The 25,888-nt window shown below is 34.8% G+C and overlaps 2 protein-coding genes, 1 non-coding gene and 1 pseudogene across 4 annotated transcripts; 3 read left to right on the top strand and 1 right to left on the bottom strand.

The window, feature by feature from the left end:
• Nucleotides 1-1,240: 1,240 nt before the first annotated feature.
• LOC143620004 (protein METABOLIC NETWORK MODULATOR 1) lies at nt 1,241-4,001 on the bottom strand. Its single transcript, XM_077091811.1, has 3 exons — nt 3,944-4,001; nt 2,319-3,272; nt 1,241-1,555 (listed from the first exon to the last, which is right to left on the bottom strand). The coding sequence occupies exons 2-3, from the start codon at nt 3,228-3,230 to the stop codon at nt 1,460-1,462; spliced, it is 1,008 nt and encodes a 335-aa protein (XP_076947926.1). The 5' UTR covers nt 3,231-3,272; nt 3,944-4,001; the 3' UTR covers nt 1,241-1,459.
• A 2,204-nt stretch (nt 4,002-6,205) lies between these two features.
• LOC143619941 (alanine--tRNA ligase-like) lies at nt 6,206-11,218 on the top strand (annotated as a pseudogene). The gene is made up of 18 exons (XR_013151258.1): nt 6,206-6,595; nt 6,988-7,134; nt 7,211-7,363; nt 7,440-7,569; nt 7,658-7,754; nt 7,845-7,965; nt 8,095-8,154; nt 8,328-8,378; nt 8,459-8,560; nt 8,632-8,733; nt 8,812-8,934; nt 9,007-9,222; nt 9,303-9,519; nt 9,958-10,066; nt 10,143-10,420; nt 10,498-10,679; nt 10,750-10,929; nt 11,005-11,218. The product of XR_013151258.1 is annotated as an alanine--tRNA ligase-like (transcript).
• A 1,979-nt stretch (nt 11,219-13,197) lies between these two features.
• On the top strand, nt 13,198-14,699 carry LOC143620090 (NEP1-interacting protein 2-like). The gene is made up of 4 exons (XM_077091866.1): nt 13,198-13,273; nt 13,366-13,517; nt 13,738-13,785; nt 14,400-14,699. Exons 1-4 carry the CDS (start codon nt 13,198-13,200, stop codon nt 14,697-14,699), a joined length of 576 nt encoding a protein of 191 aa, XP_076947981.1.
• Nucleotides 14,700-25,563: 10,864 nt separating this feature from the next.
• TRNAS-UGA (transfer RNA serine (anticodon UGA)) lies at nt 25,564-25,645 on the top strand. Its single transcript has one exon. It is a non-coding gene; the product is annotated as a tRNA-Ser (tRNA).
• The last annotated feature ends 243 nt before the right edge of the window (nt 25,646-25,888 follow it).

Genomic DNA, 25,888 nt, shown 5'->3' with positions numbered 1-25,888 from the left:
TCATGCAAAAATACCTCTGTTTAAGTTAATAATGTGCAGCGACTTTATCTATAAGTTCTAAAAGTCAAGGGACTTAATCATGTAAAATTAAAATCCAGGGACTTACATGGTTTTTGTCAACAATTTTTTCATTTGGAATCAATCATGTTTGGCAAACCAATCATTCATGAAAAAATGAGAACTTTTGACTAAAAATGTTACGGGTCAGCTTACCTGACCCAGTTAGACCCAACCCATCCATGTTGCCAGTTCTAGTTGAATTAGTATGAAACATTCACTTAAGTTTTACTTTTGCTTGTAGATTGTAGGATATATGACAAAAGGAGCCAGCCTGTCAGATACGGGCCATATCATCCAGCGGTCCAAACAGCTCCTACCTATGTTCAACCCAACTCTCAAAATGTACTAAATATATATATGGTTTTCTTCAAGCACTAAATTTACTTTCGGGTTTTTGTTAACGAGACGAATAATTTGATACAATTGTGCATCGGTTGTTACAGGTAATGGTTGGACGAATGGGACCTGTTGTCTACGTCCATCCGGTTTCCCAAGTAAGATTTTGCTATATTTGGTTGGATATAAGTTTGGTTTGGTTTAATTTTAAAAACATAGTAATTGATTGTGTTTGTTAATGTAGGACGTGGTCCCAAGCACGAGTAGTTTTTCCACTGTTTTAGCTCCACACCAACTCCATGCCCCTAAACACCAAGGTATGAAATAGTATGTATATGAAGCTCAGGCCCGGCTCATTCTTTCACGTACGTTACAATTGATTGTCTGATTATCATTATTGATGCAGGAACCACGACGACTCAAGCATCGCAACTACCATTTATAGGCGGTGGTGTTGGTGGTCAGGCACCATATGTTTTGCCAGGCCACGTTCCAATATCGCAGCTACCTTATCCTGTGATGCACCCGATCGCAATCCCAGGATCTAATGGTTTTTTGGTATCAAAATTTTCTTGAATTTTGAAGATAGTGGTTTTAGATAGATAGAGAAAAAGGTCTTCATCAAGTTTTGGCTTTCATTGAATTGTGTTTTTGTTTTTCTTCTCAGTTTGGGTTGCATTATTTACAGGTGGGTGAATTCACCTTCATTCTGTTTTGTTCTTTTTGTAATTCAAATACAGGATGAGTTGGACAATGGTTATATTGATTTTTGATCGTTTCGAATTGCATTTTGTTAAAACAGAGAGCACATCAATGGTTGGCGGTTTCATCATCAACTCATTATTCCTAAAACAAACATAAATTATCACATTTAAAACAACAAAGTTAGCAAGCAGATGTTTCTTTTTTCAAACACAAACAAGGTAGATTTTCCTATGAAATCACCATAAAACCTAACACTAGTTCTGTTGTACTGTCACATAAAAACAAGATCCAACGCATTTGGCCCAACAACCTCGGCGGTGTTTTGTCATCTGTCATATGATTACCTGGCGACTCAACTTTACATCTTCCCCGCCTGACCAGCTTCATTGTAACTTGCAGCTGGGTGTCCGCCGTTTCTGGGAACCTGGTCGTCGCCAATGTTTTGTTGAACAGCCTGCACACCAATATTTAACATCAGCATCAATACTTCCAATATGTGTGCACATACATATACTAATATATGTATATACATATACGCATACATACATATAATGCAATTTTTGACATGTTATAGATAAGATCAGGAAAATCGACTTTAAATGGGAATACATACAAAATCATAATTTTATTCAAAAATCAATTTTTTTAAATGAAAGTATTCCAAAATTCATTAAGGCCACCCAAATATAAAACAGCATATTCCAATCCACCCACAATTATCAATTCAGTTTACTTTACAGCAATTTCATCAATAAACCTTTCAGGAAATTGCAAAACAACAAAATTCCTCTAAATTTAAGTTTTTGTCATGTCTAAAGTTGTAAAATGATATGTTGACAATCCATCTAGAGTTGATTGCTTTCGGCATTTTTTAGGGGCATTTTGGTCAGTTTGCATCTCCAGTTTTGACAAACTTCATTTTACAATTTTCCAGCAAATATTTTGTCATAAACACAAAATAAACCAAACCAATACTTGGGCAAGCCTCCAAAGTTATTCTAATATTCGGGTCAAAAATGCTTGTATGCTTTGGAAGTAGAGGCCCGTGTATACATTACCCCTTAAAATAACAAAAAAACTTGTATGTTTGTAAAAAAAAATCTTGAATCAACCAAACACAAACCAGTTTACATGTTAAACTATTTTAACAAACATCTTAAAATGCATTATTTAGTATTAAACAGTGATTAGTGTCGATTTGGTAGCAAACATATTACCTGTAAAAGCTCAGTCATTCTTCCAGTCCCAACATGCATCACACCACCCAATCCCGGTGGCGGTTGGAACTGATGAACCAGGTGTCGAGTCTGCAGTGGTTCAACAAACAGAGGCTCATCTGACTCTGTTTTCACAACTGGATCCTGCACATCACTTGATTTTACCACTTTACCACCTAAAGAAGCGGTTTCATTTCCAGACACTGAAGGTGTAACAGTAAACTGGGAGCTAGTTTGAGACTCAGACGCTTGACTTGCTGCCCCATTTGGCGGGTAAACCGCCAATGGCAGAACTGAGTGCACGGGCTTGCCTTGTGAAGCCCGTAAATGAGGTGCGGGCTGGTTGGTTGATAAACCGTTTGATAAGTTAACCGGTTGAAGAACAACAGGAACAGTGGTCCCTCTCGCACCAACTAGGTCTGACTCGTTTGACCCATTCCCCACATAAGTAACAAGCTGCAGTTTGTCTTTAGATCTTCGTTTACGCCTACGTTTGGGTTGAAGTTCAGCAGGAAACGGAATTTCGGTTCGTTTAATCATCTCAACGTGGGGAGCCACGTCATTCTCAGCTGTCACAGGTGCGGTGTGGCCCGGTTTGAAAACCGCACCCCTTAGTGTGATCTTCGAATTCCCGATCCTAACTGCAAGCAGGTAACCTGCATCAAAAGTTGCCTCGACAACGCCAGTTACAACTTGTCCAACCATAACTTCAGTTGGATCATTAATCGGGTCAGCTCGAGGAGCTTTGTGGGTCAACTGCGTAAAACCAGGAGCCATACGAGCAGCTTGCAAACGATGCGCTTTCTGAGCCCGTTTTTCACTCGGGTCTTTTCGTGGACGCCCACGTTTTCGCTTTTCGGGAGCAGTAAGTGACACATCGGGACCTACTTCTTGGTTATTCACTGGCTCCATTTTCAGCAGTTAGTTTTTTCTGTTAAAAGTCAAAAGCTATATCTGCATATAAATACACACAGTAAAAATCTCAGATTTAAATATCCAACAATCTAATTACAAGGATTGTTTCAGAATACAATTGTAAATCTAATTACAAGCATTTTGGTTCTTAGAATTTGGTATTAAATAGTCAAGTGAATTTGCTTGATACATTCTGTATTAAAATTCACAAAATACACAGAATAGCTAGTATAAATTGACTTTTATAACTGGAAATAATATGAAACATTATTTATTATGGTTATACAAGAAGTAAACATATACAGAATTTGCGAATAGTGGCCCAATAAAAAAAGCCCATTCCGACCCGAAACCCGTTCTGGCCCATTCCGACCCGAACCCATTTCGACCCGGGCCACTCCAACCCAAACCAAATCAACCCTTTTTTTAACAGACCCATTCCGACCCTAACCCGTTTCGACCCGACCCACTTGCCACCCCTATATTAGAAAGTAACTTGAAGTGGGCTGTAAAATTAGGGCAAAAAAATGCAAATTGGAAGTCAACACAGACACCAAACATCAATCGATTGACACAAACATAGTTCTGGACGACAAATGAAAGCCGATTAGCAAAAGTCAACTACAGTTAAAGCTAGTCAAAGTGGAGTAAGATGCAAAATACCAAATATTACGGTAAAATGACTTAACTTTAATGAAATTAGCACTCACCGGACGGAAAGTAACAGGTAATCGAGCCTCTGTGTTCTACAGATCGTTCATCGGTACATCACTTGGAGAAGAAGATGAGTAATTACATAAGTAAATGCAAAGAGCAGTGAATAATTATGAAATTGGAGGTTATGATGTGCGGAAAATAGGGTGAAATGTGGACGTACCTTTAGGGTTTGAAGGAGAAATTGACAGTGATTTGAAACCCTAGATTTTCTGTGTCTGGAGGGAGGTGGAGATTACGGCCTTTTATTAAGCAAAAATATCGACAATTTGTGCTTCCAATTTTGGCCTGACACATTTAAGGTTGAAATTGCACTTGCCTCCTCAACAAGTTATGGTTTTTTTCATTCACTCCCTTCTCGTTGGAGTAATTATGTTTTACCACCTGTGGTTTAACTGTTTTAACACTTAGTTTGGTACAAGGTTGTTTATGTGTATTAATTGGTGTGTTTGTGTGAGGTCGGTACAATGCCTATACTGGTATCTGATTGTACCGGTACTAAAAATTAATAAAAATGAGTACCGATACTTGTATTGAATTTATATGGGTAAGGATACGGATACCGGTACATGTACAAACTAATACGGTACCTGCTTTTGTATCGCTTTTTTTTCTCTTCTTTTTCTTTTTGAAATTTTCAACAATGTTGGTATTTTACGAGTAACAAGTGAATTGAATTGGTCCAGGTATGGGTATGAGTACGTGACGTGTACCAAATTGACTAACTTGGTATAGCTACCGGCATTGCTAATACTATAGTTAAAAAAAAAAAAGGTGAAACCAATAAATCATAATACCAAAATAAACCATAATAATTAATATACTGATAAGCTTGGTTCGAAAACAATGAAGAAAAAGAGCCAAGAAGGTGGGTTTTGAGGGTGGCTGGTGGTGATAGTGGATGAAGGTGGTGGTGGAGGAGGAGGTGAGGTTGTGATGAGAGTGCTACATCGACAGTCACCTCATCAAATTACAAATGTGTGTTTCATGTCAGCGTTCATGTTGCCAAAAAAACTATATTAGACTCAAGTTAGAAAATGCTCAATGGAATAGTTTGTAAGTTAGAACTGTCATATGAAATTTTTTAAGTTGAGATTAATATTGGACAGCAAGTCAAAATTAAGATTATTAAAATCCAATATCCCCAATAAAATATCTACATATTACAAACGGGTATAAAATATTGAACGTATTTGTACAATACTCGTACCCGATTGTACACGTACCGAAAATCAGTAAAAATGAGTACCGACACTTGTACCGACTATGTTAAATCGGTATGGATAAGGGTATACTACGAGTAAAACTACGGGTTTTCAGGACAAAAGCTCATCTCTAATCGGAAGTGTGAAACAATTGGTTTATCTTATGGTTAAAAATATGATAATCATGATTAATTATAAATATAAAAATAAAAACTATTAAACGACTATTCGTTTGTTTTATTATTGATTTTTTTTTGTAATGTCTCTCGTTGATTGGCTCCATAATAGACGTATCGGAGGAACTCCGAAGATCATACTTGAATCCGAAGATCATAACACACTATGTTAGATAGTTATGCATGGTACCGCTACACATAGTGGCAACCTTGCTTTGAAGAAGAAGTGTATTAGACCAAGTGTAGTGGGCGCCATGAAGAGGAGAAAAAGCTCATAGCGTCCGGAACACCGCCCCCAGGGGCGCTAGAGGGGGGGGGGGTGCTTTGAATGCTTATGGAGGGCAAATGTGTCTTGGCCGTTTTGTGGCAAGCGCCAGTGAGAGTTTGACTTTGGTCAACCAAACTTCCCATCAATGATCAAGAAGAATGGGGGCGCTTCCCCTCACGCACACACACCCACCCACTACACCCGATCTTAGTAGTAGCTTTATACGCACGCTTTGATCAGCTTTCCACCATCCTCCTATAATGTATTTACGTGGTGCTCTCAATAGCATCCCATTTCAGACCGGTATGGCTCGGACTATTCCTGGAGCTCACTAATTAGTTAACGAGCTTTTACAACAGTATGTGTCAATACATATAAAAGAAAAAAAGGTGTGTATATCAATGTACCACCAGCCCAGGTGGTTGTTAACGAGGTCACACGTCCCTCCCTTTGAACTTGATACGTGGTGGTTTCGATTAAAAACGTGACAAAGCTATTATCATCCTTAACTAACGCCTTCCGTCGGTCACATTCCCAAATCAATCAAATAATTTTAATTTCTGCCTAATTATCCTAAATAATACAATCATTATCCGTTTAATTGCAGGAATGAATCAGTTCAAGCCTATATTCTTGGGTACTGTTGATTCCAACACTTCCTTAAGCAAGCATAACGATCTTGATGATGTTGGCAAACACACTTATCATCACACCTTCTTTGAGATGCTCGGTAACTGATCGTTTGGTGATTATTTCACCATCGGATGGGCATGGGAGCTTCTCACAACAGTCAGTACTCACATAATAATTACATAAATTATTTTTTTTTAGTTTTATAATGAATCTTTTTCTCATGTTAATAAGCTACCTTCTGATAGAATATATGCCACTTACTTTGGCGATGATGAGAAATTGGGGGGGCTTCCTGCTGATAATGAAGCTAGAGATATATGGCTCAAATATTTGCCACCTGCACGTGTCTTGCCGTTTGGTTGTAAAGTAAGTTTATTTATCAATTTTTGTTTGTCTGATCAGTTTCTTGATTCTTGAACACATTTAGAGGTTGCAATTCTGACCTCTTTTTGTTATGAACCGGCTAATTTGGGTTACGCTTGGTTTAATTCTAATGGGTCAAATTGGTATAAGAAAGTAGTTAGAAAGGAACCAAGGTGCATTTCTAATGCATACAGTTTACTCAATTGCTTTATTCATGAAGTTAGATGGTTATTCTAGTAACATATCTAGTAATCTTATTGAACACTTCAATATAAAAAGGGGACAAAAGGTGTTTCAAAACTATCCGCTTTGACCCGCCCATTTTAGCAATGTTTAAACATACCATTATTTTCGAGCCTAGAAAATCTAACTAATTATGTTTATTTTTGTGGTAGGACAATTTCTGGGAGATGGGTAACACTGGACCATGTGGGCCCTGTACTGAAATACACTTTGATAGAATCGGTGGTCGTGATGCTGCTGAGTTGGTTAATAATGATGACCCTACATTGATCAAGATCTGGAATATTGTGTTTATTCAGGTAAAAAGCTTATAAATATATAGCTTTTTAAGCGTCGTCTGTTGTACATTTTTTTTTTTAAAATTGTACTCTACAGTTTAACAGGGAAGCTGATGGTTCCTTGAAACCTCTGCCCGCAAAACACGTGGATACCGGAATGGGTTTTGAAAGATTGACGCCAATTCTTCAGAACAAGATGAGCAACTATGATACTGATGTGTTTTTACCTATTTTTGATGCTATTCAAAAGGTAATATGAAGATCATATAAATACTCTTCTTTAAATGTATTATTCGTTTATTTAACTTTCTTTGACTGCCAAGTAGGCAACTGGTGCTAGACCATATTCAGGCAAAGTGGGCCCAGATGACGTGGACGGAATTGACATGGCATACAGAGTTGTTGCTGACCACGTTAGAACTCTTTCATTTTTCATTGCAGATGGATCTTGTCCAGGTTGATATATGTCTTTAAGTTGTAATATCAAAAAACCTTTTTTTGTATTAGTTCCACGTGCATGTTAACTAGCATCCTTATTTTGCAGGAAATGAAGACCGTGAATATGTTTTGAGGCGTATTCTTCGCCGTGCCGTACGTTACGGAACAGAAGTATTGAAAGCCGAACAAGGGTTTTTTAATGGGTATCTGTCAAATTATGTCTTGAAAGTAACAATCTGTTGTATATTGTAATATGTGTAATTTCTGGTAAAATTTTGTGATGATGTTATCAGATTGGTGAAAGTTGTTGTGGATGTAATGAGCCATGTTTTTCCTGAGCTAAAACAACAGGAGGCGCACATTATAGAGGTTATAGCTGTAGAGGAAGCAAGTTTTGGGATAACATTACTTAAGGTAAGCTCTATATATATTTGTGGATTTATACAATAATACAAGTCACCTGTTTTATACAAAAACCTGGAGAAGTGAAAAAAGTGAAAAGTTTGTAAATGAATGGACTAAAATGCTGATGGTTGTTTGTAGGGAATTGAGAAGTTTAAGAAGACAGCTCAAGATGTTCAGGGAAAGATATTTAGTGGACAGGTAAGTTTTTATTTTTATATTTCAATTTTATGTTCCTGGTATTTTGTTCTTTTCATAGTTTTTTATTCACCAGTTATTTATTGATACTCTGTTATTACATTCTCCAAGTTATTAAATCCTTTTATATTGTTCTTTTTTTTAAATCTTCGTTTGCACAAATTTGTTGGCTGCAGGAGGCATGCACTTTGTGGCATACTTATGGATTCCCATTGGATCTGACTCAGGTGCGTTAATAGTTCTTTCGACTTATATTTTTTTCCTGCAAATTTACTGTATTATAAACAATTAGTTTTTTATGTGCCAGTTGATGGCAGAAGAAAGAGGGCTGGTAGTTGATGTTGATGTTGATGGTTTTAATATTGCTATGAATGAAGCTAGAGAACTCTCAAGGAAACCCCCGGATAAGGTTTCGTCTTTATTCCTCTCAAGTTTGACCAATTATTATTTTACTAGTTTACTAATGTTATATTGTTACAGCAAGCTGCTGTTACAATGGTCATGGATGCAGATGCCACATCAGCACTGCATAAGAAAGGGGTGGCTACAACAAACGATAGTTTCAAGTTTACATGGTTTAAGGTATGCTCCTAAGCCCGTTCACTTGTATTTATTTGCCAACTCAACATTGCACTATTGCTTATATTTTGAGCAATTCAGGACCACAAAAGTGTGATAAAAGCCATTTACACTGGCAGTGAGTATGTGGAACGTGCTGGTGTTGGCGATGATGTTGGCATTATTCTTGAAAGCACAAGTTTTTATGCCGAGCAAGGTGGTCAGGTTAGTGCACATGTTTGTGTGTGTACAATTGTGGCTGAAAGTCTTAACATTGTGTTCACTGTTTTTTTAAAGATATTTGATACTGGACTGCTTCAAGGACAATCTGGATCATTTGAAGTTTGTAATGTTCAAATTTATGGTGGTTTTGTGCTTCATCTTGGTAAAATTAGTGGCGAGTCAACCCAATTCCATGTGGGTGATGAAGTAATTTGCAAGGTTGACTATGAAAGGCATCAATGCATTGCTCCAAATCATACATGCACACACATGTTGAATTTTGCTCTCAGGGTAATCCAAAAACACGCTTTTATATAATAATCTTGGTTGTTAATAATTTTCAGTTTTCTAACATTACAATATATTTGCAGGAAGTACTCGGGACTCATGTTGACCAAAAAGGATCAATTGTTCTTCCAGAAAAGTTAAGGTTTGACTTCTCCCATGGGAAGCCTGTAAAACCGGATGACCTCCGGAAAATTGAATCGACTGTGAATGAACAAATTAAAGCTGAGCTGGAGGTTTCTGCAAAGGAGGCTAGCCTTTCTGATGCAAAAAGAGTAAATGGTTTGCGCTGTTTTTGGTGAAGTAAGTAAATAAATATATATTTATAAAAAGAAAGTTGCACAAATGGTCCCTGCAGTGTGATCAGATTGCAAGTTTGATCAAACACTTGTGAGAGGGTTGCACTTTAGTCCCCACCATTAATCCTATTTAGTTTTTGGGAAAGTGATGTCATGTGCCATTCAGTTGAGGGTAATTGTGTCTTTTCAGATTTGAAACCCTAAATAAATAATCAAAGATATTTTTTAATGGTTTCAAATTTGAGAAGACATATTTACCCACACATGAATGTGTGAATGACACTTGTCATCACTTTTCCAATAAAAACTAATTTGGATTAACGGTGTTTACCAATGTTTGGACTAAGTTTGCAAATTTTAGTTTAGTTGAACAACACCATTTGTGCAGTTTTTTCCTCTATAAATTACATAAGAGATTACCAAAATTTCATTTGTGGTACAGGTGTATCCTGATCCAGTTAGGATTGTTGCAATTGGTCGAAAAGTGGAGGATCTTTTGGCTGATCCTGAAAATGAAAAATGGTTGTCTATATCTGCAGAGCTTTGTGGAGGTACACACATTCTTATTAATTATTATAATGACTTCTGTAAATCTTTATTTTATTAAATTATATGAAATACAACTAGGGACCCATATCTCAAATACACGAGAGGCAAAAGCATTTGCTCTTTTATCTGAGGAGGGAATTTCAAAGGGGATTAGGAGAGTAACTGCTGTAACAACCGACTCTGCGTTTGAAGCTATTAAATTGGCGTCTGAGCTGGAGCTGGAAGTTGAGCTGGCATCCAAGCTGGAAGGAAGCCTTCTTGAACAGAAAGTGACTGCTTTAAATGGTCTAGTAAAGTCTGCCTCTATTCCAACGGTAAAGAAGGCTGATATCAAGGCAAAAACATCCATCCTTCAGGTAATCTCTATAGTAGCTATTTGCTCTTTCACTCACAACTGAAATCCGTTATTAAAAGATGATTGTACTTGATCTAGAATCAAGTGATAAAAGCGAAAAAGAAGACTGCCGAAGAGAACATACGGAAAACTGTTGAAGCTGCTACAAAAGCAGCAGAAGCAGCCGTGTCCGAGGGGAAGGCTTTCTGCATTTCACATGTATGTGTGGGTCGGACAATGCTGCTATTCGTGAAGCGGTTGTTAAAATCATGGAGCAAAAGGTGGTTACAAAAATCTGCTTTTCTTTTAATATTATTATTCTATTGTCAACATTTTTTGGTGTACGTGCAGGGTATTGCGGTGATGGTTTTTAGCACTGATGAACAGTCAAAGAAAGCTTTGGTTTGTGCTGGCGTGCCAGAGAAAACTGATAAGAGCAACCAACTGAAGGTTTTAGAGTGGTTGAAGGCGGCATTGAAGCCGCTAGAAGGCAAAGATGGCGGTGGGAAAGGCGGTCTTGCCCAAGGCCAGGTAAGGCTAGAGTTTAATATCAAAGATTATTATTATTCGTGTACCTATTATGATATAATAAAATTTTTGTTTCAGGGATCTGACATAAAGCACATTGATGAAGCAATAGATGTTGCCAAGTCATTTGCAGCACTAAAACTGGGCTGAAAGACAAGACATATCTTGTGTTTAACGCAACATGATAACTTGCGCAACACGTAACGGGCATACAGTATGGTCGGTTTGGGTTATTTTGGCAGAACATATAGAAAGTGATTCGAGCTAAAAAATGGAATGTGGGCTAGAATTTGAATTTGTGTTTTGGTGATCATTTTTATGTTCGTTTGAAGTTTTATTTTACAGTTTAAACTTAACTCAGCCAATATACTCATAAGTCAGAAGTCAGGATAAAATGATTTGCTACTTTGGGTGTTGTGTAGTTTTCTTTTTAAAAGATGCAGTCAACTAATAGGTTATGTGGTAACTGGGGTGCCAGGTCGGCTGCCACGTGGACTACTGTGTTTTTGAAATTATAAACAAGATTTTATAAAAGCGTAGTATCCATGGATAGTTATTATAGTTTTAAAATTTTGTTCAAAACTTTTTATCAGCTAATGTTTTTACTTTAATAAGTTAGTTTGGCCTCCGAAGAACTTAGGGTCACAAGTCGGAAGTCGGGTTGGCGTAGAATACGTTTGATAGAGGAATCGGTTCAGGCCGGAACTAGTTTTGTGTGGTGGACAAAACCCTACCCGGTTGGAACACGACGTCATGAGAGAAAGAGCATAGTTCTATAATGTGGATGCTTGATGTCCATGTCACCGAGGCTTCGCATCATTAGATTTAGAGGCAATGTCCCTTCCAATGTCCTAGCTCTCTGTAGTCTTAAAAGGTATATTGGAAAGAGACTTCTAGGCAATCCTAATGCCTTTAAACTTGGTCGCTGGCTTCTTTCTTTCCAATGATTTATTAGTGTCATATCAACGAACCTCATAAAACTATGAAATAGACTCGATCATTCGGTACTTTCATAGTGTGTTTTTTAATCAGCTGGCCATATGAGTTAGGCAGGCAATGAATTGAGAATATGATCCACGACCAATTCATTGCTTGCCGGGAATTCTAGGGTATCTAGCTAACCGATCCAAACATTTCATTTCAAGATGTGAGAACTAATCCTGGTTCTAAACCTCTCAACGACGAGCTTGTTGCTGAAATATATTCAGCAACTCCTCGACCATGTTATAAGCCTTGTTCCATAGTAAAAGCTTTTCAAATTTAGGAGAGATTGTTTCAAGCATGAAAATTTGAACATCACCAAATCATCAATATGATTAGACCATGCCTTCTTATGCCAACCCCATGTTATTCATGGAGGGGAGTATCTTGAACATATATATAATTCTTAGGTTTCGGAACCAATCCAGAAAGGCAGTGGTGTGGTTTAATTTGGCTCAGTATTTTTTTTTTGGTGTTATCAAGAGAAAAATCATAAAGACATCTACAAAACAGACAAAATGGGGATTTGTTTAGTGTTTCAGATGAAACAATATTTCATAATTAGTGATCTTTACTGAAAAACATTTTTATATTAAATTACGAGATTCATGGCTTGGTAACATTTACCATTTACCAATTGCATCTCAATGTATATCTTACACTTTTGGGATCGTTTATTACAGTTGTTGTCTAGGTTGACACGTTTAAACATCTTTTGCCTACTATCCTCTATGCTTGGCTGAGGCACTTTTCACATATTAAAGGTATGGATAAATCAAATTTAAAACGTGTGCCGGCGTGTCTAAGTTAACTAATGGCATAGAAAATCGACCAATTTTCTGTTTAAGCTCTTTAAAAAAATTTTTTGAACGAGTAATATTTTTTATTCTTTCCCTTTTGCCTCCTGTAAGACTCAAACCCCCCATCTTCGACACCTTTACCACCAGTACCACACCATAAAAGGTGGGTCAAAGCTCTTTTAGTTTAAACAAGACAAATATCATTTTTACAACCAACTTATATAATAATAAGAAAATACCAGTGAAATATGTAAATACTATTTTACCCCCATTTATACTTTATAGCTTCTAACTAGATGCAAGTATTGTATACAATTAATTGTCATGCACCGATCCAACTAAAAGCCATAAAACATGCTCTTACGTTATCATGCGGTTTCAATACGTAGTCTCTCCTTCCTTCTATAAATGCATCCTCTCTACTCCTTTTGAATGTCAATCCACTCCCAGTATTAATTAACCCATCCCCTACGTCTCCACCGTCATTCGCATGGCTGATCATTTCCAGATCAGGCTTCCTCTCAATGTAATATTCAGAGTCTTCATGGCTTTCGTCACATGCACCGGTTTGTTTGTTCTATCTTAATCCGATTTTACACATTCAATTCATGTAAATTTACTTTTACTTACTAATTATTATTTTATAATATGCATGCAGTTGGAGCAATATTTGGGATAATCACCGGTGCAATCAAAGGCCAGACGATGGAAACTGGGATGCTTCGTGGGGCGGGTGTGGGTGCACTCAGTGGTGCCGTTGTAGCGTTGCAAGTCATCGATACGATAGCAAATGGTGAACCCATCTCTAAGGTTAGCTTACGTTCATTGGCGGACCCATGGTATCACCATACACTGGTCAAGTGGTCAACCACCCTTCATAAAAAAAACGGAGTATTATTTATACGCTAAAATCCTGATCGCCTCTAGTCCTTAAAAAGAATCATGAATCCGCCACTACTTACGTTCTTCTTTGATTGTTTCTATATCATTTAGAAATAAACTTCATATTCGGTGGTATTATTATTTACAGGTAGCACTATTGCAGAGCCTTCTTCATGGGAAACTATTCATTGAGTGGGTTAGTAATCTTCAGCCTAATTATCAATATTGGCACATTAATTTAATTTCTTATAAAATTTAATGTATCAAGAAACATATCCACCGTCTAACCTATTTTTCTTGCGGTTCACTGGTTAGACGGTCTGGTCTTAAAAGCATGTCGGTCAGTGACATAAGCAAGAACCGGCTTTCATTGATTTTGTTTGCTACACTTAAAACCAGTTGTTACATTTGTGTCTGGTTCATTGCCTAGCTTGTAATAAATCGGTGATACTCAAAAGTCAAAAGTCTTAGGTTGTTAAAACATTAACAAAAATTGCTTTTTGATTTAACATGAATAAAAAGTTTTAAAAATAAAGTGACGAGAATTTAATAAATCAAGGTAGACATTTCAAGAATATATGACGAGAATTTTTCTGCACATGGTTGGGTTGGTTTTAATTTATTATTATTTTTTTCAAATATAATATTAGTAGTCAATGGATTCTTGAATATTCAGACAAATTGAAAAAATATTGTTTTTTATTTATTGTTTTCTTTTCTAATTAAAAATTTTGAACCTTTAAAATATGTCATTTACAAAAATTATAATTTTAGTTCTGAATTTATAGGTAATTTTTACGATTTATGTAGATTAGTGCTATGGAAACGAGTTTGGCAGAAATATTTGACTCGGAGAACAATGCGACAAGAGGATTATCTGAAGAAGTTATACATGACTTACCATCGTACATATTTGAAGGTTTATCAGAGGTGAATCAAAAAGACACGTGTAATGAGACAAACTGTGCAATTTGTTTAGAGGATTTTGAGAACAAAGAAGAAGTAAGAGAACTACCAAGCTGTAGACACATGTTTCACATAAATTGCATAGACGAGTGGCTTATTAGGCAGGGTTCTTGCCCAATTTGTAGACGGGATGTAACCTTTTAGCTAGCTTGTTAGGAAAATGAAACCCAAGGGACTAGTTTGTTATATGTTAAAAGTAGACTAATGCAAATGAATGAATTCACTTTGTCCTAGGTTAAAGCTATGATATTACTACATGCATGTAGTAAAAACAAGCTAGTTTGGAAAATAATAAATTTTAAGAGGTGAAACTATAATGTTGTTTTACTTTGGCATGCACACACACAAAACTTATGTTATATAATTTCACAAGAAAAAATAGACATCTCTTCATGTAGCCTCGAGACGTGGTTATTAAATGTTACACCATGGTGTTAAACTTCATTAGAAACTATCACATTCATAACGATTGATTCGGATATCACAAAAATGCTATATATCGCCAACAAACAACAAGTCGAACTGAAAACGAACTACATGGCACATATTATTTGATGCTCAAACCACATCTATGTGGCCCGCTCATGTTAGTGAAATATTGCTAATCGGCTATGAAATGTTTCAATTCAACATTTGTGTGAAAGTTGTTATGTTATGAAAAACTTGTTTTCCAAATAGACCAAACACTTATAGTTTCATGGTAGGAAAACACCAAAATTTTATTTAAATGATGCAATACCTTGCGAATAAATGTTTCATTTGGAGGTAAAATGATTGACAGCTAATTTAGTTAACATCAACAAATACTCAGTTAGTCATAACTTAGTGAATGGTGATATTGGCTTCTGGCAGCAATGACTTAGTTACTGTTAATCACCCCGTAAGTGTGAATCGCCTGGTAGCTAATTGCATAGTTGCCGCTAATTTTCAGAATCACAGTGTTGTTGACAATGAAGTTTCTACTAATCAATCAATTGCTACTGATGATCATATCTTAAATAACGAGGAATCAACAAACCAAATCAGAAGTAATTTTAGAGGCTAACAAGTATTAATTTCATTATTGAGGCCCCTTCGATGGACTCAACCCCTTGAACCTCTTTGGTGCCAAAAATCATAAATGCCTCAAATGAGTGTCCACCTCACACCTCCTAATTCTCATGTTATCGTGTATATGTTTAAGAGATTGTCTTTAACCTCTAAGCAATCCCGTTTAACTAATTAAAATGTTTTTCTCCCACATGTTAGTATATATAATTCATAATTCACTTAGAATAATCAAACTCATTCATCAATGATTCATGAAAATTGAATTTTCATCTTAATATATTACACATTCCAAACACCTGGGTGTTTTGTCCCAAGGATTGAACATGCTCTAATCTATGCAATTCCATACATGTAGATAATACACATATATGTTCAATAGTGTAACTTTCTTTCATAAGCCTTCTGTCCTCATCTTTGACTAGTTATAAAAGCCGAGTCTAAATATTTTGAAACGTATAAACTTCATACTCATATAAGAAGTTCTTTTAGTCTTGCACCTACACATATGCAAGCGTTCATAATATGATCAATTGTTTTAATTAAATATATTAAATATATTTAACTTTTTAATTTTACAATGAATACATATATGTTACATATACGGAATAACTGCTTAATTTTTAGTTTTTAATAATGCAAGACTATACACTAATAAAAAAATCTATGTGTGTGTATATATATATATATATTCTTTTTATTCTTGTTTTTTCCTTAATAAATTGGTACTTAATGATAATACTGAATTTGATTATCTAAGTGAAAGAGAAAGAAGTGGCCTATGAAAAAATCTTTTTTCATGTTGCCATGCATCTTTGTTCAACATGAAAATCAAAGCAACCTTTTTGTTCAATCCAGCTGTACGGATTCCTTAAGCACCTCCAACTAAAATCCAGTTCCGAAGAAAACCCCTCTGTCTGAAGACCTATATGGTTTTAAAACCTAGACGTCCACATAATCGAATCGAAAATCATAAAATCCCGGTTTTTCTTCATCGAGCCACCAATGCCCTCACCACATTGGAAAGGACATTTAATGGTTGCTTTAGGTTGCTTTACAAAAACCGCACCCATATATATTGACTTAAATTAATTAATTTATTTAAAACATAATAAAAGCATTCTTGCATGTTTTGAGTTTGAGGTTCATGAATTTTAATTTCTGCGAGTTTGTTAGGATGGCAAACATCAAATATGTCGTCACGTCCTCTTTTTCATAACATGCCAAGTGTTCATGCCACGTATGAGATGGAATATTATATTACTATTAAAATATGTATTATGATGTAATAATTGTTTTATGAGTCTAAAGTTAGAACTCACCGTCTTAAGGTTCCTTGAACACAAAAGTATCTCTCTGCCAACCAAACATAAATTTTGCCACTTGCAGATGCCTTTTATAGTTCTATGAACCTGTCAATAATTTTTTAAAAAAAATAGCAATTTCAAATCAATGTTTTAAAAACCGATTATATCAACATTCAACAATATTATTAGTCGTTAACCCTAAAAATCAATAATTCTATAAAAATGTAAAGTAATAATCTATATATACATGGTGACTTAGTTTGATCATCATTAATATTGTATAAAACAAAGAACTCTTTTTAAGAGATATCACCGTGTATAATCAACTACAATACTATGTCACAAATAATTGTTGATCATTTTGTAAACAATGATTAACATAACCTAATAATTAAAAAGAGTGAGCAGGTTGTCCACTGTCCTCAGGTATTCGGGGGAGAAGCTGGCCACACCGATCTTGAACATGGTAACTTCTATTGAGAATGAACTTGGAGATGATAGATAGTAGTGAATTTGAGCGATGGCAGAAACTGTGATAATGATATAGGAAATGAAAGGTTGCTAGGTTAAAATTGGGAGGTAGATCATTATTTGGATGAGCCACTAAAATCCAATTTGCCGGGCTAAATTGTAACGGATAAGTGACAGACAGCCAATTATACCGGTATCATTGGCCGGTATAAATCGGTATTTAAAACGTTGCTTTAGGCCGTATATTATTATCTATAACAATTTACAAGTTTGGTGCCGCAAAGTCCCTGTTGGGCCACTTTGCGGCACCGAATTGGTGGTATTTTTTTTGTTTTTTGTTTTGTTTTAATTTCAGCCTGTAATGAATATAATGAAAACGGATTGAAGGCCAATATTGTTTTTGTTCTTTTTTTTTCTAATTTTGTTTTAGTTAGTACCGTGACGAACGTGACGGAAACCAACCGAATTCGCCTAGACTCATGGCGTTTTGTTTTAGTTCCATTATCGTAATGAAAACCGACCGAATGCTGATGTTGTTTTTTCAGTTCTAGTACCGTAACAAACATGACGAAAACAAAACAACGGGGCTTTACCAATAACCTTGTTTTACTGACCGAAGTCACGCCATTGGTCCACTCCAATTTTTATAATTTTTTATTTTATTTTTTTGTCTTAGTTCCTGTACAATAACACACGTAACTGAAAACGGTCGAATTCGTGTCAACTTACCGCATCAAGCCTAGATTTTACCATCGCTCGGGTTTTACCGACCTGCTCGACGCAACGCGCCGGGATGAACACTAGTTTTCTATAATATATTAATAAGCTATAGAGATGTGGTCAATTCTAAAAACCATGATCATTTATTTGACCTAGATATGGTTAATTTCGTGCAAGCATATATCATCAACAATTGTTGTCAAAACGGAAAGGGTCACTGTCCTGGCACTTATCGTATTTGCCAGTAGGACCGTCGTCAAACGAAAGCCGCCACATCAATGCCACACTGTAGTTTTGATCTCTTTTTATTATTTATTTATTTTCAATTACTCATAGTCTACTTATCCTATTATACTATTAAGACAATAACTATTTTCGTAAATAACATTTATTTTCATAATTTTTTACCAATAAAATAATTCAAAATTAAATTAAATTACATTCAACCTAATCACATTCAATATATAATTCAATATAAATTAAAAACTATAAGGTTTTTCTTTTCAAAGTTTCATGGTAGTCATTCTCATTTTGGTTTCATTTCGGTTTTTGGTTTTTCTTCGGTTTTAGTTTTTATAAATTTGTTTCATTTCAGTTTCGTTTTAGACGGGTTTAACTTTTTTCATTTTTTGTTTCGGTTTTAACAATTTTTGTTTTTGGTTCGGTTTTAGTTTTTTAGTTTCATTTCGTCTTTGTTTTAGTTTTATTGGTATTTGGTTTTATTTAGGTTTTCGGTTTTAGTTTTGTTTTAGTTTTTTTTTTCAATTTAGTTTCGTTTCAATTTTTATTTAGTTTGTTCGGTGTTTGGTTTATTATCTATTGAAAAATGAAATAATATGGAAGGTTCACAAATTAAATGAAAGGTTCACATGGGTTTTAGCAACTTTCAAGTATTTTGAAGTTATTGTAATTTTATATTTTTTTGAATCTTCATAACCACTAATAATGAATTCGCATTTGATAGAAAGGATTTCAAAAGCTAAGAACGTTGTATGTGTTACCCTTTATTTTATTCTTAATCTGCAAGTGTGTTATTATTTTCTTTTATGAAAATGAGTCATTTTAGAAATGTTTTTTGATTTGCTTTGGCTCGGATCAAAACGGGTCATTTTAAAAGGGTATCAGTTTAGTTTGGGTCAACGAGTCAATATAAAAAGGCATCGATTTCATTCTGGTTTCAACGGGTATTTTTAAAATCGCATTGATTTGGTTATGGTCATACCAGGTTAATTTAAAGGATACCGATTTGGTTCGTGTTTAAATGGGTCATTCTAAAAGCGTAACGATTTGATTCTGGTCAAAACATGTCATTTTAAAAAGGTTTAGATTTGGTTCTGGTTCTTAAACGAGCTTTGAATGTGTTTCAGTTTATGAGGGTGCAGGACTTTTCACATGAAATGTAAAACCAGTTTTCATTGTCAGTTAGTCACTATGTTTGTTAGATTGGTATATGAATGTTTATGTCGTCAACTGTGTTCCCGGTCCATGAATAAAAGAAGCCCGAATCATTTTTGGATGCTTGTTGGGAATCTTTCCTAGATGCTTATATTTTGATTTGCTTGCTTTCTAGAATAATGTTAATGAAATTTGTTTGTTTGTTTTATATTTATATTAGTTTTTAAAGTTTATAAAGTTTATGTTTTAAAGTTTTAAATTTTATTTGTAAACATTCTACTATATAAAGTCATTTTTTTTTGTAAGTTTATGTATTTAAGTATTTTGTTTGCATATGAATAAGAATTGCAATTATCATGTTGTTTCAAAAAATATATTAAAAAATAATTTATCGTTTGAATTTGTATATATGTTTACTTGACGATTTCTATATTTCCACCCGTGTCGTGTACGGATCATTAACCTAGTTGTCATTAAATCCGTTACAAATAAAGGGCATATTTGAATTTAGTGTAGATGTGTAGGCGCCACATACTAAATTAGACAGTAACATAAGTTACGGCTTGTTGCAAAATACAAATACAAAGAAACTCATGTTCAATATTTGAATTTGTTTTGTTTTTGTTGGAGAAAATGTGTCAATTGAAGTGTTTATGTGTGCATTAAGACGATAATTTGGTATGTGATTGTCTAAGATTGAGTGATGGTAGGGAGAAATTTAGTATTGTACGCATTTTTCATTTAATTATTATTTTTTTTTGGTTCGGCAATGGATGTAAATGAATGAACATAAATGAGCGCATTACCGAACATCACGAACACAGTTGTACTGACCTCTGTTTATGTTTGTTCAATTAAATAATCAAACATAATTCTTTGTTAATGTTCATTCATTTAGTGAAAGAATGGATGTAAACAAACTTCTCGCCGAATGATTCGTTCAAGGTATGGTTCTTTACACTATATGCAAACAAAGAAAAAACATCCACAATGTCTAGAAAAGTTATTATAATGGTTAATGTGGTATGATTTTATACTCATTTTGATGTTCAATAAATATATGAAATTCATTTATCTGCAAGATGCTAATGAACATTTCCTACCAAAAAGCAGATGTATCCCAAGGATTAACGATAGAACCATTGACGAAAAAAATATTTCCATAAATAACGTTTATTCTCATAATTTCTTACTAATAAAATAATTTAAAATTAAATTAAATTACATTCAACTTAATCACATTCAATATATCTATAATATATATAAACGAAAACCCAAAAATCCTATGTGTCGTGATGTGGTCGCTCCCCCTTTTATGGAAGTCACCAAATTTCTTGATTTTTAAATGGAGGTCTCTCATTGATTTAACCTAAATTCATGGGTATGGGTCTTACCAAAACCAGATAGCTCTTAAACGGGTTATAACATCTCATTAAATTAAAAATTAATATTACCAATTATTTGATGTGAAAATCCTATAAAATAGGGATATACTAAAATTTAATATCCAATTTAAAAAGAAAAATATATTATTTATAATTAATAAACAATTTTATAGTAAAAAAACATAAGCGGGTCATGGGCCACCAAATCCATATAGCTTTTAAACGGGTTATAACATATTATTTATTTATGAAACCCTTTCATCATCAAACCCTAAGTATATTATTAACTTTCTTACAATAAAGAAAATTAAAATCCAAAAAATAAATATTAAAAAACGAAAAATGTAAAACAACCATTCTCTCAAACCATCAGTTTGCTTTATTTGTAAATGAAGGTTTCTCACGCATTTAACCCGAATTCATATGTAAAGGTCTCACCAAACCTAGATAGCTCTTAAACGGGTTATAACATCTCATTATATTAAAAAATAATCTCATCAAATATTTGATATGAAAATCCTATAAAATAGGAATATACTAAAAATTAATATCCTATTTTATTTAAAAAAAAGATATTATTTATAATTAAGAAACAATTTTATAATAAAGAAAATAAACAGGTAATGAGTATCACCAAACCTAGATAGCTTTTAAACCAGATTATAACATATCATTTATTGGTGAACCATTTCATCATCAAACCTCAAGTATATTAATTATTAACTTTCTTACGATAAATAAAATTAAAATCCAAATATACATATATAAATATTAAAAATGAATAATGTAAAACAACCCCCGTAATACAGAGGATAAAATCTAGTAATTCAATATAAATTAAAAACTATAAGGTTTTTCTTTTCAAAGTTTCATGGTAGTTATTCTCATTTTGGTTTCATTTTGGTATTAATGTTACATAAACAGGATGTGGCCCATGGATTATCAAACATGATTGGGGCCGGTTTTATAAATCAAACATGTGTGGGCCTGGTAAAAATCATGCCGTGCTGCCCAAGGCGAATCTTGTAGAAGTTGAAGGGTGGCTTTAATACTTTTGATATACAAGTGTGGCCATTCCTTAAAACCCTTGTTAAACCCTATACTATAAACGCAATCTCTCTCTTCTTCCCTGTCGTCAACTCCAAATTCTTTCTTTCACCGTCCAGTCCGGTAAGCATTAGTTGTTTCTAATCAATTCCATTGTCTAATCACGGTGATACATAAACGTATTTGAGTGAAACGATTAATAAACTCTTCAAGCTTATTAACCAAGAAATCAACTAATAACTTGATTGCTACCCTCGAGATGTATAGCTAAGCAAAACCCCGTATAGACTAATACTATTACTAGGACTCTAATAAAATAACATAATTAATTCAAAGTTGATAATTATCTATAACCTTCTGATTAACAACGTTACTTGCACTTCAAGACTCTTCCTTGTACGGCAAGACAAACGGGGTTTAATAATGAAGTTCAACATCTGATTCGTTAAAATGGTTTACTGACAGCTCAGGTGTAGAAAGAAGGAAGCTTGATTATCAATGCCACCACTTGTAAATAGGCTCCCTTTTGTAGCTAATCATTTGAAGAAGGTGATAACCAAGTTCAATGCAAGTGGTGAGAAACCCTTGATTAAAACTTGGTCTCGCGCGTCTATGATTATTCCTGAGATGGTTGGCCATCATATCGCTGTTCATAATGGAATGTGCCATCGCCTGGTTCAAATTAGAGACGCTATGGTAGGACACAAACTTGGAGAATTTGCACTTACACGTACACGTGGTAGTCCAAACAAGAGAAAAAAGGACAAGGAAAAGAAACAAAAAGGCAAGAGGCCACAAAAGCAACAAAAAGGCAAGCAACAAAAGCAACAAGATGCGAAGCAACCAAATGTGAAGCCACAAAATGCAAAGCAACAGGATGCAAAGAAACCCGTGAAGAAGTGATCAAACTTCAAGATATGCTAGGTGATTCTAGTGAAGCTTGTTTGTTTGATTTTCTTTTAGTTAATATTTGAGTATTTATTTCACTATGATGGACAAGAATTCTAAGATTATTCCACGGTGTATAGTTTATTTAGAGAGAGAACATATTTGAAAAGTTGTTTATTTGTGAATTTATATGATTTATCATGATCTTTGTTTTGGGATTGAAATAACAAGGGAATATGGTACCAGAAATGATCGCCTTTATATGATGAATAACTATGAACAACGTTGTTCCATTGTAGATAGGTCATCTCAACTTACTAAAATACTACAGAAACAAATGAGATTTGGAAGTTTTGCTTGTTCATGCTGTTTGTTTTTGTAAGAGAATTTATTTGTGTGGTTTTGGTAATGCCAAGATACCGTTCAATCAGGTGCGACAACAACGATATCTAGGGGTGGCAAATGTGACCCATGGGTTGAATGAGTTGTAATAAAATATATATAATGGGTCAGAATGGGTTAAGCTAAAAAAACAAAAGGATTGAAATGGGTCAAAACGGGTTGACATTTCTTGAGTTTTTTTTTAATGGAACGAGAAAAACGAAGGAAACTTTTTAATTTTTTTACCTTTTTAGTTTTTGATTTATATTTCGAGTTATGGTTTTTTAATTATTTTTTATTGAATATTTTAGTGAGGGTTTCTAAAATCTCAACTTATTTTGACCCATTTCAAAAACCCCTCATTAAAAAATAAAAAAAATAACTAAAAAATCATAACTCGAAATATAAGTCAAAAGCTAAAAAAGTAAAAAAACTAAAAAGTTTCCTCTATTTTTCTCGTTCCATTAAAAAAAACCAAGAAATGTCAACTCGTTTTGACCAATTTCAATCATTTTCTTTTTTTAGCTTGACCAATTCTGACCTATTATATACATTTTATCAATGTTTTCATAACCGGACAACTAACCGGTTCACCGGTTCAACCGGTCGGACCGGCCGAACAAATTTGGTCAAAAAAAAGACAGGTCATGCTTGAAATATGATTTTTCAAAAAAAATATTTTTTTTTATTGAAAACCGGTTCAACCGGGCCGGTTTTCTAGTCCGGCCGGTCAAACCGGTTCGGACCGGCCGGTTCCTTTGCAGCCGAGCGAATATACAGAACCGGACCGGTCGGTGGACCGAATCCCGGTCGGACCGGTTCGACCGGCCGGTCCAGTCCGGTCTCAACAACAATGCATTTTATTACAACCCATGAGTCATATTTGCCACCCCTGACGATATCTAATAAAATCATACATATAATAGCCAAGCTATAGGTAGAGCCAAGCTATAGGTAGGGTTTGAGAAGGATTTGATGTAGGCACACCAGGTCCATAGAGATTCTAAAGGACAAAAGAAAGACTGCTTCTCTTGACTCAAAATCTCATATAACTTGAAAAAGATATTTAATCAGAAGCATAGTTTGAGAATGGAACCATGACCAAGTGTGATGTTAGTGTGTACCAATGGGCTAAAATATGGGTGATCGAGATGAAACATTGGCTCATGAGAGTTTGTTGCCTATGGGCTATTATTAGGGCTGGCAATTTATACCCGATAAACGAATACATGATACGTATCTACACGAATTTAACAGGTACTAGGTAAGGCATTAACAGGTTTCGTGTACTAAACAGGTAGACACGAATCTACCTGTTAATTTTCGTGTCTAAACAGGTAAAATACCTGTTTACCTGTTAAGTACATGTTAAGTACCTGATTCGATTTTTATAATTAAATATATATAATTGTAAGTTATCCTAAACCCTAAGTTCCTAAAACATTCTCGCTTTCTCTCAGCCGTCACATTCTCACGGAATTCTCAATTAGGTTAATACGAATAATTTGACAATCGTAGAATCAATTTAAGCTCTTATCATGTATACCAGGTATTAACAGGTTCGTGTTCGTTTTTGGGATACAGGTACACGATAAGTTTTCGTGTCGTGTACAGGTATACACATTCCGTGTTCGTATCTTATCTTGTTTGTGTCTTACCGTGTACGGGTATACATGATATGTCAGCCCTAGCTATAATATGTACATGTCCCGATACGCTATTACACCCTTACAATCAGACTATCAACATGTTGGCTTCATATTTGTATTTGTTCATTATATAAGTAAATAAACAAAATTTATTTATGGTCGCCGTTTTTAAAAGAGGGTTTGCTAACATTGGATGTTCAAAAATAACATTGTAAGAGCATTGGGAGTTTCCACCCTTTATCCCATTTTCCTCATTTTATCCCGCATGCAACATCAGCCTTTTCATTGTTTTTCCGCTTTTCTTTCCAAAGCCCATACCACTCAAAAATGGAACCGAGATAGACTAGGGAGTAGTCACCGATTTCTATAAAAAAAAATAGTCGGGACAAACTGGCCGACTCCATTTTTCCACTCTTTCCCCGGACCCTCAAGCACCTCACTCCGTATGCTCTAAAGTAAATGTTGTATGACATGTTAACAACAATCCGTGATGTAATTGCCACATTGCCAAGTCAGCAGAAATTAAGGGAGTTGACAATAGTTAATAATTTGGATTACTAAAATCCAATTCCTATTTGCACTTGTCATCTAATCCACTAAGTAAATAAACAAACGTTACTCTCAATCTAAAAATTGGTCTCCGTTTTAAGATTTTCTAATGTTGGAGGTTCGAAAACAAAGAATATAAAGAAATGCTGTACAATAACTAATCAAAGAAGTCGATATGTCCGAGTGGTTAAGGAGACAGACTTGAAATCTGTTGGGCTTTGCCCGCGCAGGTTCGAACCCTGCTGTCGACGTTATTATTTTTATTGTTGTTTTGATTAACTCTGCGTCCTAGTCACATCGTATCAAATTTATGTTTTTTTAATTATGTTATTATTTTAACTAATATAATCAGTTTAAAAAAATGACACAATCACTCGCAATCATTTAAGTCTTTTTATTGAGTATGAAAAGCATGAGTTTATTTTTAGTTGACAAATTATTTATAAGTTGTAAAAGGTTAAAAGTAGCATGATAACCGCACACACGATGGAGGG

This window comes from Bidens hawaiensis, unplaced genomic scaffold (genome assembly GCF_021521415.1).
Source record: "Bidens hawaiensis isolate Kalapana, Puna unplaced genomic scaffold, B.hawaiensis_p1.1 tig00002525_1, whole genome shotgun sequence".
In the NCBI taxonomy this organism is placed as follows: domain Eukaryota; kingdom Viridiplantae; phylum Streptophyta; class Magnoliopsida; order Asterales; family Asteraceae; genus Bidens; species Bidens hawaiensis.
Note: the sequence above shows the minus strand (reverse complement) of the source record. Positions and strands in the feature narration are given on the sequence as shown.

What these genes read in the sequence shown, in the direction of transcription:
- LOC143620004 (XM_077091811.1), bottom strand. Translation starts at nt 3,230, where the DNA reads ATGGAGCCAGTGAATAACCAAGAAGTAGGTCCCGATGTGTCACTTACT. An exon ending in GAATGACTGAGCTTTTACAG is followed by an intron (nt 1,556 to 2,318) that starts GTAATATGTTTG and finishes ATTGGTGTGCAG; the next exon opens with GCTGTTCAACAAAACATTGG.
- LOC143620090 (XM_077091866.1), top strand. Translation starts at nt 13,198, where the DNA reads ATGGCTGATCATTTCCAGATCAGGCTTCCTCTCAATGTAATATTCAGA. An exon ending in ATGGTGAACCCATCTCTAAG is followed by an intron (nt 13,518 to 13,737) that starts GTTAGCTTACGT and finishes TATTATTTACAG; the next exon opens with GTAGCACTATTGCAGAGCCT. An exon ending in GGAAACTATTCATTGAGTGG is followed by an intron (nt 13,786 to 14,399) that starts GTTAGTAATCTT and finishes CGATTTATGTAG; the next exon opens with ATTAGTGCTATGGAAACGAG.